We start from the raw sequence: 12,212 nt of genomic DNA on the forward strand, positions 1-12,212 counted from the left end.
AATGCGAAGAACTGACTCAATGGAAAAGACCCTGAAGCTCGGAAAGATTGAAGGCAGGAGGAGAAGGGGACGACAAAGGAAGAGACGGTTGTACAGCATCACCAACTAAATGGACATGAGTTTGAGCAAATTCCAGGAGATGGTGAAGCCTGGCGTGCTGCAGTCCATGGGGTCACAAAGAGTCAGACACAACTGAGAGCACCTGAACAACAACAAAACTGAAGATGTGGGTGACATACTGGAGGAAGTGATATTTTTATTTGTCCTTAAGGGAGAGTTAGGAAATGTTGAGCTGTGGGGGTTGAGGAAGGCATAAGACTATTTGGACAAACGCATAGAGGAGGACTTAAATGTTATCAAGTAGAATAACATGACCAAAAGTTTTGAATATTGAAATTTCAGTTCCTTTTCTTCAGTGCAAATAGAAAGCATAGCAACTAATCAAACTCCCACTCAAGAAAAGCAAAATATAATATTTGTATAGATTAGGAGTTTGGGATTAGTACATATACACTACTATACAGAAAACAGGTATACAGGACCTACTGATGGCACAGAGAGTTATACTTGTTACCTTGCAATACCTAAATGGAAAGGAATATGAAGGCAAATACACACACACACTCACACACACACGTATGTTATTGTATAGTTGTTTATTCATGTCCAACACTTTGTGACCCCATCAGGTGGCTCTGTCTGTGGAATTCTCCAGACAGGAATACTGGAGTGGGTTGCCATTCTCTTCTCTAGGGCATCTTCCTGACCTAGGGATAGAACCCAGTTCTCTAGCAATGAATGCGGATTCTTTACCACCTGAGCCATCAAGGAAGCCCACATGTACATATAAACCAACACATCACTCTACATTAAGTATACTTCAATTTCAAAAATTTTAAAAAGGAAATTCTTGGATAAAAAATCAGTGGGAACTCAATATTTTAAACTTGTTTTCTAGCTCCATCACTACCAAGATGGTTCACAGCCACAGCTGTGTCAACCATCAACTCTCATGCCTATCTCCAGAACAAAGACTCAGATCTCTGAAACGCTGATGAAGGAAATCAAATCCTTGGATGTGTTAGAGCAGGAAAAATCAAGACGGCTCAAAACACAGGTTATTGCTATAAAGCAAATAAGCATCCAGAGATGTTAAAGCAATATGAAGAGACACAAGAGTAGCTTAGTAGATCTTTCAGTGTCTATGATATGACTATTGAAGAAGAACTGGGCATCAGAGGATGAGATGGCTGGAAGGCATCACCAATGCAATGAACATGGACTTGGGCAAACTCCGAAAGATGGTGAGGGACAGGGAGGCCTGGTGTGCTATAGTCCATGGGGTTGCAAAGAGTCAGACACAACTGGCGACTGAACAATAAGAGAAGCAAAAATAAAAGTATTTAGTAAGCAATTAAAATTAGATGAATTTGAATCTATAACATAATGATAAAGGAGAAAAATTATGGCAATGTATTTTTTTTAATTGTTAAAATTAAAAATGTGAGTGTAATAGTGTATAATTAATATTTTATTAGTTTTTATGTATAGGGTAATGTTAGTATATCAATAAAGTTATGCCTTTAATTAAGTATATATTGATTTATTAGTGAACAGTAAACATTCTTCTCTGTGCATGTATGTAGGAAGGAGTTAATAAAAAATGCTAGTAAGACAATCATTTCTAGAAAAAAATACAAATTGTACCAAAAATAGGAATAAATTTTTAGGACCTGTGAAATGCATGCAAATGAAAACATGTCAGAAGTTAAAGAGTACTTCATACAGAAGGTGAAAGATGATGCAATTTTATGTTCATTCAAAAAAGATAGAACAGATGAACTGCAAAGATGCACTAAGATCACAAATTTGTTATCTCCTTTCTTTTCAATTTGTGCCATATTCCTTAGCACGTGGGACCTTACCTGGGATCAAACCCATGGACCCTGCATGGGAAGGCAGAGTCTTAACCACCAGACTGCTGAGGAAGTCCCTGTTATCTCATTTCTTATGAAGTAGAGCCTCCAGCTTGCCCTCACAAATATAACAAGATATTAACAAGGTTATTAACAAGGCAGGCCTATTTTTTTTTTTTTTAATTTCAGGTCTATCTTTTCAGTGCCCCTATAGACCAGCTCAGTGTTTGACGGTGACAGGGCAATGGTTAAGGTGAAGCGGCACTGCAAGATTTAAAGAACAAATCACTCTGTGGAAAACACATGGTGCTGAAAACATTAACTTGTAAAGCATGAACTTAAAAAAACATGTTGATCTCACAAGTCACGTCATAAAGTGGATCTCAATCCACTGTCCAGCAATTCTCATTTGAAATAGCTTCAGACAAGCATTAGGATCTGTGGTCCTAACAAAGAACAAAGTGGTGATAACCAAGTAACCTGAAGTGATCTGAGACGAGTGGTCTTTCTCTTCTGGAACCATCAAAATTCCTACAATTCTGGGAAGATACGAAACTATGTATTACTGTAACCTTAAAGAACATCAATCGGAGAAGGCAATGGCACCCCACTCCAGTACTCTTGCCTGGAAGATCCCATGCACGTAAGAGCCTGGTGGGCTGCAATCCATGGGGTCACTAGGAGTCAGACATGACTTCACTTTCACTTTTCACTTTCATGCTTTGGAGAAGGAAATGGCAACCCACTCCAGTGTTCTTGCTTGGAGAATCCCAGGGATGGGGGAACCTGGTGGGCTGCTGTCTATGGGGTCACACAGAGTCAGACACGACTGAAGCGACTTAGCAGCAGCAGCAGAGAACATCAATACAACTGCTTCAGGAATTCTCAGAAAGTAGAAAACCAAGTAGACAAAAAAAATGAATGAAGAGTTAAATCTACAAGATTATTATTTAGAATGAGTTTAACTACAGCTACCCATTTGGAAATAATTTTATTTGTGCAATGCTTTTTGTGCAGTTTAAAGTTTTTGGCATGTACAAAAAAATCATGATACTTTTGAACATTCAAAATATTATGGCTAGTTTTGCATTAAATATTTGAGTTTAATAAATTAAGTGGTAGACAAGGAACAAATGATACTGAGTGATCCTTGGACATTAAAGTATCATAGAATAGTCTTTTTTAAAAAGTGACACATGATTACTAAATGACTAAAACTCTGTTAGAGCCTCAGCGGCCAATACCATTTGAATAATGCAGATTCCATTAGAATGAGGAGAGGAACGCCTGGCTCCTGGGTGTCATGTGCAACATGAACCAATAAAAATTGATCCAAAGACTCAGTGAGCATGGCCTCTGTGCCCTTTGGTAGATCAGAGCTGACCTCCCTAACAAAATGGATGGTGAATGAGAGAACTTTCATGTTAAGGATCAAATCTGTGGATACAATACAATGTAACCAAATCTATAGACATGATAAAAGGAAAAGAACTAAACATTCAGAGTAATCAGAAATAATATTAATGGGGTGGAAAATGACTCAAGGAACCGTTTACCCTGTGAGCAGGTGGGCCAGGAAGGATCTTGGAAATGACAAGAAATAGAATGTAAAAAACTGATGGGCTTTTTTATTACTGAGATACAAGTGACTTAGAACATATATAAGTCTCAGGTGTACAACCGATGAGATTATTTACAGAAACTCAAAGAGACTCAGACATTGCAGCTAGGCGGACACAAAGAATCTCCACGTAATGTATGCACATATATGTGTCAACAAAGTAGCTTGAAAATGAGTAATTCTAAAGAAATACAATCAGCATTCTACAACACCGGGCCTCATTGTTTCTTACCTTTCCAGGCTTGAGCTCAATGGTGATGAAGCACTCTGTTTGACCTGCTCTGCAGACAGTGGTCCCTGATACAGACAGAAGCTCATCCGCCAGGCTCACACCATCTTTCTGGAGCACAGCAGCTGTTTTGTTAAATGTGACTCGCCAAAAGACCTCGACATCTTCAAAGGCTCTAGGAACAAAGAAAAACCTATGCCAGTGCAGTCACAGATTGCATTATTCCTGAGGCTAATGTAGAATATATTACCATTACGTCCGGAGTGCACCTCTTCATCCAATACCAGCATTGTCATTCCCACTGATAATGCTGAAAATAACCAGTTCTGCCCACTACAGTTAAGAAATTAAGGCCAGAGTTTACGTGGCATTCTTTGACCACACTCCATTCAGTAACGGTTAAGAATTTATTGAAATATAATTCGGGATGCTACGTACCAGAAATATGAAAATAAAAATTATAGAGAACCATTGCCTTGAAGTAAACATTCCTCATTTGTCTTTTAACAAGAATCTTTCTGAAGGAAAAACACTACTGCTAAAAATGGTCGTTACTATAAAGGACAAGAGATGATCTATCCTTTCTGACAATATTTAGACACAAAATGGAAAAGGTAACACTGATACATGCATCTGTGTGCATCCCAAGCGCACATACATCATGAACACTCAGATGTGTGCTATACTGTATTAAGTTGTAAGCAAAATACTGGAAATCCAAATCTTCTAAATAGTAAATGGTTGTATATGCAGCGTGACAGAGAATAGTAAACAGGATGAAGCAATGACTGACATAATCTGACATCTGTATGGTACTTCACAAAGTACTAAATGTTCAAGGCAGCCCTAATCAGGGCTCAATCACGTCCGACTCTTTGCAACCCCATGAACTATACCCTGCCAGGTTCTTCTGTCCATGGGATTTTCCAGTCAAGAATACTGAAGTGGGTTGCCATTTCCTACTCCAGAGAAACTAGAGTATTTGAACACTGACATCAAATTCCGCATCACTTTCTTCTATCAACATTTCATCCTGCTTCTACCATTTTATAAATGTAAATTAAACACTATGTAGACACACAGGATGTTATGTCTTCTACATAGATATAAACAAACCTGTTTGGCTGTCTTGTAACAATAAGATGCAGACTGCTCATCTCAGTTTCTTCACCCAGCTCCAGTCTACTCTGGGACTCCTCACTGAATCCTATGATGCCATTGTGAAGATCACTCCCTGAAAAGAAAAATAGAAGATGATGATATACCAAAGACTTTAAAAGATCTCTGTTTCCCCCATCTATTCATCTCAGATGGTATAAAAGTGAGAAATTCACAAGTGAATGGGGCAGGCAGGAGCTACAACTTTTAAAAGATCTTTACCCAAAACAGACTAGAATCAAAATGATCACGTCAAGGTAGTTGACATTGTGAGAACAAAGGACCGAAAGAAAGAAAACATCAAAGCGTGCTGCCCACACGGATATACATGCTCATCTCTCTCTGATGAGGCTCTACTTTTTATTTCAGTCCTTGATACTGCTGTTTAAAGTCAGCACATCCTGATAGAATATAAGGTCTACTGAGTAGCAATTGTTTTATTTAGTGCTGTATCCCTGGTACCAAGAACAGTGTCTAATAAATATTTAGTGAATACATGACCTTCATCTGATTAGTTTACTTCCCTATAAGAAAGTTGACCAAAAGACCACTGATGTTAAACATCTGATTATTTTCCCCAGAGAAAAATGGAACTATTAAGGAACTCTTGGGAATCTCAGAGTAAAAGAAAACTCCTCTGAGCAACTCTTGAGGTTGGAGGCACCATCATACTACACAACTGTGTCAAAAACTGGAACAAACCCGCAGCCCACACTATGCTGAAGTAGTCACCCCAAACCCTGGCCAACACATAAGCCAGCTTCTCAGACAAGAGACATTATCAGTAAACAGCTCCTGCTGCTTTCTATTTCTCAAGAAGCCAGTTTTGCCAAGTGATCCTGAAAGCAATGACCCAGCGAAATCAGCCTCAAAAACCACTTGTACCCATCACCCTGAAACCTGAAACTCCAAGCAGACAGAACTTCTGCAAGGAAACAGAAAACTACTGATCTGTCTCAAAAGTGTAAGTAAATGTGGAGCCTGCAGCTTAGGGACATGCAGATGATGGACCACTCTTGTCCTGGTGCCTCGTGGGTGTTTTGTCTCAGCCATTGCCCATCCTCATCCTCACTAATTAATCACTACAACTGTGTCTTAGTCCTGCATTGGAACCTGACCTTAAGTCTTTTTCTTCAGCAGCAATTCTTCTCTTGTCACTTTGAGTAGGAATTTGGCCTCTCAATTAATAACAAACAGATTATAACCATCTCAAAGCAGAACTTGCATTTTCTTTTTCAATGTAATAGTGACCAGCATGGTCTTAAGGAGTATACTTTCCTTGCAGCATCTACAATGATAAACTTTATGTCCAGTTTCTAGTAAGATGAATCAAGACTTCCAGAGTGCCAATGATCAGAAACAAAACTAAATAAACTATTTTCCCCTGATTTATCTTGAGCGTTTGTTCTAATATCTAAATGTGAAATGATTATGAAGGTTAAAGATAAGAGGAATCAGCAAAATTAATGATATAGTTAAAAGATAAATACTAATTTAAAATAAAAAGCCAGGTAAGGAGGAGAAGAGAGGAACATTCACAGACAGAGTAAGGGAAGTCAGGGTATTTGACATGCAGAAGTGCTGATGAATTACACCACATGACTCTAAGAGGAGTCAATCATTTGCCACGTGTGTAAGATGCTTGGTGTTAGGTAGAGAAGAAAAACATTAGAGAACTTCATTGAGGCTCATCTGACTGGTAAGTCAGGTTCAGAGCTGGTTGAAGGGAATTGCCTGGTGAGTTAGACTCAGAGCTAACCTATGGGTAAGCACTGGTATGCCATACTGCATGGTAGTAGTGAACCATGTTGGCATGCGTCGGTATGCCCAACTGACTGAGGAGCACGTCCATTCCAGTTGGAACACAGCTGCTGTCCTGAGTCCCTAAGGGGCCCTAACCCCCACCCTAACCAATACAACATCTCCCCATGATCCAGTAACTAACGGAGTAACGCTTGGGAGAGCAAAAAGCCTCCATCAACTATTGTGATTGGTCTGTGCCTCTGTCAAACGACTTGCTAAATATTTTGACTGTCAACTCTCATCTTATTCAAATAAATATAACAAAATATCTATGTCATGGCATGGGGGAAGAGACTGTTGACTTAATTTTAAAAGAAATATATAGGTGGTATCAAGCTAATGTGAATCAAACTCAGTAAATAACTTGGAGAATTGAATCTGCATTTACAATATTCAACAAACTGGATGATTAGGAATAAATGATAATTCTAATTGGTATAATTTTGCAGGGTAATATAAATGGGATGATGTTGGGTATAAGAGGAAGTTACACAATTGCAAAATTATGACTGAATTATAACTGAACAGCTAAAATGAAATTCTAGGAAACACCAAATCTTGCAAGTGGAACATAAACATGTTTATTCTAAAAGTTTCCTTTAAAAAAAAAAAAGAAACATAAGCATAGACTGCTGCCACTAGTTGCTGTTAAGTCACCTCAGTCGTGTCCGACTCTGTGCGACCCCTTAGACGGCAGCCCACCAAGCTCCCCCGTCCCTGGGATTCCCCAGGCAAGAACAGTGGAGTAGGTTGCCATTTCCTTCTCCAGTGCATGAAAGTGAAAAGTGAAAGTGAAGTCGCTCAGTCGTGTCTGACTCTTCGCGACCCCATGGACTGCAGCCTACCAGGCTCCTCCATCCATGGGATTTACCAGGCAAGAGTACTGGAGTGGGTTGCCAGTGCCTTCTCCAAGAGCATAGACACTAAAGTGGCGGATTCGTTTTGATGTTTGGCAAAACTAATACAGTGTTTCAGGTTTAAAAATTAAATAAAATTAAAAAATAAATAAATAAATAAATGATTTAATCAGGGCCTCTGAATTAATGGTTGAGCTAAGTCAAAATTATATACTTCATGATTTTTAATTTTCTTTCCACTATACTGTTCTATTATAGTGTCATCTGAAACTCTAAAACACTGTGTAAAACTCATTAATGTTTATACAAAAGGGTAGACCAGGTAAGAATCATGAGCTAGCCTTGTCAATATTCTAATTAGCATAAGTTTATTGACAGGTTGAGCTAATCCACTTAAAGAAATACAGTATGATTTCAGAGGAAAATTGCAAATCATCACTAAAAAATTTTCAAACATGCACATATATACAACACACACATTCCCAATAGTACAAACGTTATATAAACTACATTGATTCAAAAGCAGAACAAAAGGGAATAGTTATAATCTCTTTCCCAACAGATATAAAGAATTTTCTGACAATGACATCTTAGACTTTGCAACGGATTAATAAAAGTGGTTGGGTATTTCAGAATGAGATTTCAAAACAGGACAGGCAATCATGTTGGGGTGATTAAATTAGGTATTTTCCAGAAGACATACATGAACTTAAGCATTTTTAAGGGTTTCTGTATATTGTATAAGTACAGATGTATAGAATGTTTAGTTAGCTCTGAGCTAAGTGACATTCACAATCCGTTAAACTCTAGCCTGGCATCTCAGAACAACGTGATGAGTTTCTGTTAGGGTTTCATGCCACTGGAAAACAAAGTTTTAATGATTCACTATGAGTGATTTCCCTGGTGGCTCAGACGGTAAAGCATCTGCCTACAAAGCAGGAGACCCAGGTTCGATCCCTGGGTAGGGAAGATCCTCTGGAGAAGGAAATGGCAACCCACTCCAGTACTCTTGCCTAGAAAATCCCATGGATGGAGGAGTGTGGTAGGTTACAGCCCATGGGGTCGCAAAGTCGGATACAACTGAGCAACTTCTATGGAATCTATGAGTGATTCGAGTAATTCACCTTCTTAAATTAAATTTAAGCTAGAATAATCTTATTACAAATTCTGTACCACAAAGGCACGTTTAACCCCATCACTCCAAATATATACCTGTAATAATGATCATGGCAAAAGCTGCAAAGCCAGCGTCATCCTCTCCCTTCACGATCTGTGCTCCCCCTTGTGGGTCTGTGAGAAACACGTAGAAGAATTCCTGTCCCTCGGGATCACCATCATCCAGAATTGGAATCGACACTTTACGTTCTCTTTCTCCATCTACAAACGCAAGGATGAGAGCCTGCGCTCCAAAATCTTCTTCTTCGGTTGCCCATGTCAGGTTGGAAATCCCACGGCTGTCAGGAAAGGGCAGTGCGTTTGGTTCCTTCTGAGCAGATCTTTCACCGAAAGTTCTGACTGTTAGGCTGACGTTGCCAGCAGACCCACCAGTTCTCCGGACAAGAACCTCTGCAGCGTTCAACGTGCCATTCTCCATTTCCTCTTCGACGTAAACAACAGGGGGCCCAAGACTAAATGTTCCATGAACGGAGGTATCTGTGGTTACAGTGGCCGCATTAGGCTTCTCAGACACGGCAGAGGTCCCAGCAAGGGTGACAAGGTTCTCAGGGATCGGAGATTCGCCAGCCACCTCCGTAACCATGGCGACCACTTCGGTGGGCTGTGGAATGGCAGTAATCTCGGTTGTATCAGGGTGTGTGGTGGCAGAGTCGGTTTCCAGAGGAAGGGCTGTGTCCACTGCCGTGGTCACAGCTGTCTTGGCAAAAGAAGTATCCGTTCCTGCCAGGTCATCATTATCCAATATTGTGATCACTGCTACGCTGAAATCTTGATTCAGGCGTGGTCTCCAATTAGCATCAAATTTTGGCAATCCCTGAATTTCCACTGAAGTTAGATTAATGTAAAAAATTTCTTCTATCTCAGGAAGCTCATCATCAATAATAATTATTTCAAAATCAACCTCAACTTGGAATTTCTGGAAAAGCAGCTCCCCGTTCTGAACAGGCTCAAAGTCTTCCTGGGGCTTTGCCCTCCCTGCTGTTGTCTGATAGGAAACTTTAATAAGCTCCCCGTGGAATCCAAACAGTCTTTGTACATGTAATCTGATCATCTGTGTATCCTCCGACACGATGATATTTCTTGAACTGGGTGAAAATTGAAAGACTCCCATTGGTTCAATTTCAGCAACAGTGAAACCTGACCTGGGGGGAAAAAAAATTAAACCATGAGAGAACTGATAAAAAAACAGGGCTACCACTTGCAGAGAGTCATCTTTCACACGTGGAAGATGCTGCTCATGAGGGCGTCTTAAAAATGACATGCCCTTTCAAATTCCGTAGAACCCTACTAACTTATTGATGAATATACCAGAGCACAAGAAATGAACCAACAGGAGTTACAGTGGCAGGTGACAGGACCTAACAAGTGTTAGCAAGCTGGGGCACTCAGAGGTCTCTGGTCTGTTTCTCCAATCACCCCACAGCAGCTCTTTGAAGGATCTGAAATGGCAGGTTCTCTCTCATGATCAGCACACCGGGGACCAAAATCAAAGTCTCACAGTCAGGATGTCGATCTACCAGGCAGGAAGAGTTGCCCCTCCTAGATGTAAAAAGCCTTGCTGGTTTCAACTGGCCAGTAATGGGACTATTCTCTCACACAAATGTTGCTAAAATCTTAAAAGGAGTTGGAAGAATCATCCATGATTGATACTGATCGGTTCTTAGTGCTTTCATGTGGAATTCTGTGGGCTTCCCTGGTGGCTCAGCTGCTAAAGAATCCGCCTGCAATGCGGGAGACCTGGGTTTGATCCCTGGGTTTGGAAGATCCCCTGGAGAAGGGAAAGGCTACCCTCTCCAGCATTCTGGCCTGGAGAATTCCATGGACTGTATAATCCATGGGGTCGCAAAGAGTCAGACATGACTGACTTTCACTTCACTTCATGGAATTCTGTTGTGATTTACTCAGTTATCTCAGAAGTAAAACTGGTAGCCCATCAGCCTAATCCAGACCACAGACATAATTTCTCTGGCTAACAGATTTTTTTTTCATCTAAATTTAAATGCATTCAGGGAGGACAACTCAGAGCCATCACTTTCTATTGTCAGTCATAGTTCTGAGTTCAGACAGAGGCCAGACAGCCTAGGTTCAAATCACAGCCCAACACTTATTATCTGTGTGACACTGAGCCTATTATACAATCTATCTGTGACTCGTTTTATTTTATCTATAAAACGGGACTAACAATAATATCTATGTCATATGGTTATCCTGAACAGTAAAAGTAGGAGTAAATGAATCTAAATACATACACATATGTAGAGGCAATGCCTGGTCTAGGGTAAGCACTACAAAACTGTTAGCCTGAATTACTTTGCTATACAGCAGAAATTAACACAACATTGTAAGTCAATTATATGTCAATAAAATAAATTAAAAATTAAACTGATAGCTATTACTGTTCTCATTAAAGGCAAGTGAATTTGTTAACCTAAAATACGTTGTGTCTACTTTTTGACTGACACATGTTAAATCAAAAACCATACTGAATCACACCAACCAATATCTCCCATACATAAATGTGTACACAAATATACTTGAACACGCATTGGTCTTGCCCACACACTTTTCCCCAGTCTCCAAATAAGTAAACTAAAGAACAGGAAGATTATGTAACTTTCCCAAAGTCACACAGCAAGTAAGTGACAGAGGCAGATCTGTTCTCTGCTGTTCTGATCAAGCCCATCCCACGTATGAGAAAAGTCAACTGCTTTTGGCTGTGATGTATTTACCTGCAAATATACTGGTATAAATTTAATTCAAAACTCACAGTATTATCCTACCATGATTTCTTATTCTTACTCTTTGTCGCCAAGGAAAATCAGGTATTTTGGGCTACCCTTTCAGAAGACAGTTCCCTTTTAAAATGGATGGCTTTGTCACCATGGTTCTTACTGGAGATGGCACCCCAAGCCAACATTCTTGAGTCAGAGGTCATGATAAACTCTCCTCATGCAAGCAGTGTGTGTGGCATCTTTGGCGTGCAGGCCATGTGTTGCTCTGAACTAAAACTGGTTTTGCCTTTGCTTCAAGGAGAAAAATCCTTCTGTCTTTTTTGTTTGAATCAGTAAATTTCAGCTTATCCCTCGGGGACTTTCTTAGCTGAAAATCAAGGGGGTCTTACCGAAGCTGGGCCCCACCGGGGACACTGCTCTGCACTCCAGAGAGGTGAACCACAAAGGCCTCCAGCCGCCCGGGGCTTGGGTGTGTCCAAAGCAAGACTCTTTTACTTTCTTCTCCATGGGAAAAGGAAAGCCTCCCTGACAGAGAACAGGAAAAGGGAAGCAGGGTTTCATTTCTCTGAGTTCTTAAATTGGGATTCAACTCTTAAACATATAGTGAAATCTTTACTTTTCCAAAATTCTATAATGGTCTACAAAAGGTAAAACATTTAAAAAGTCAGTGGTGGGGGCAGGGTGTAAATAAATTTAGAGGAAGCTCCGAAGACCACATAA

At 40.0% G+C, this 12,212-nt stretch overlaps 1 protein-coding gene and 1 non-coding gene across 6 annotated transcripts in view; one reads left to right on the forward strand and one right to left on the reverse strand.

Annotated features, from left to right (window-relative positions):
• ADGRV1 (adhesion G protein-coupled receptor V1) overlaps positions 1–12,212 on the reverse strand; it is a 543,743-nt gene that overhangs the window by 324,151 nt on the left and 207,380 nt on the right. For all 5 annotated transcript variants that reach the window (XM_044947303.2, XM_025292226.3, XM_044947302.2 and 2 more), the window contains 4 exons: positions 11,882–12,017; positions 8,797–9,902; positions 4,883–5,000; positions 3,770–3,941 (listed from right to left, as the gene is read on the reverse strand). In XM_044947303.2, the coding sequence (XP_044803238.2) occupies positions 3,770–3,941; positions 4,883–5,000; positions 8,797–9,902; positions 11,882–12,017 (1,532 nt within the window). The remainder of the gene's footprint in view (positions 1–3,769; positions 3,942–4,882; positions 5,001–8,796; positions 9,903–11,881; positions 12,018–12,212) is intronic.
• On the forward strand, positions 8,482–8,553 carry TRNAC-ACA. Its single transcript has one exon. It is a non-coding gene; the product is annotated as a tRNA-Cys (tRNA).

The sequence above is a fragment of the Bubalus bubalis genome, chromosome 9, assembly GCF_019923935.1.
Source record: "Bubalus bubalis isolate 160015118507 breed Murrah chromosome 9, NDDB_SH_1, whole genome shotgun sequence".
In the NCBI taxonomy this organism is placed as follows: Eukaryota; Metazoa; Chordata; class Mammalia; order Artiodactyla; family Bovidae; genus Bubalus; species Bubalus bubalis.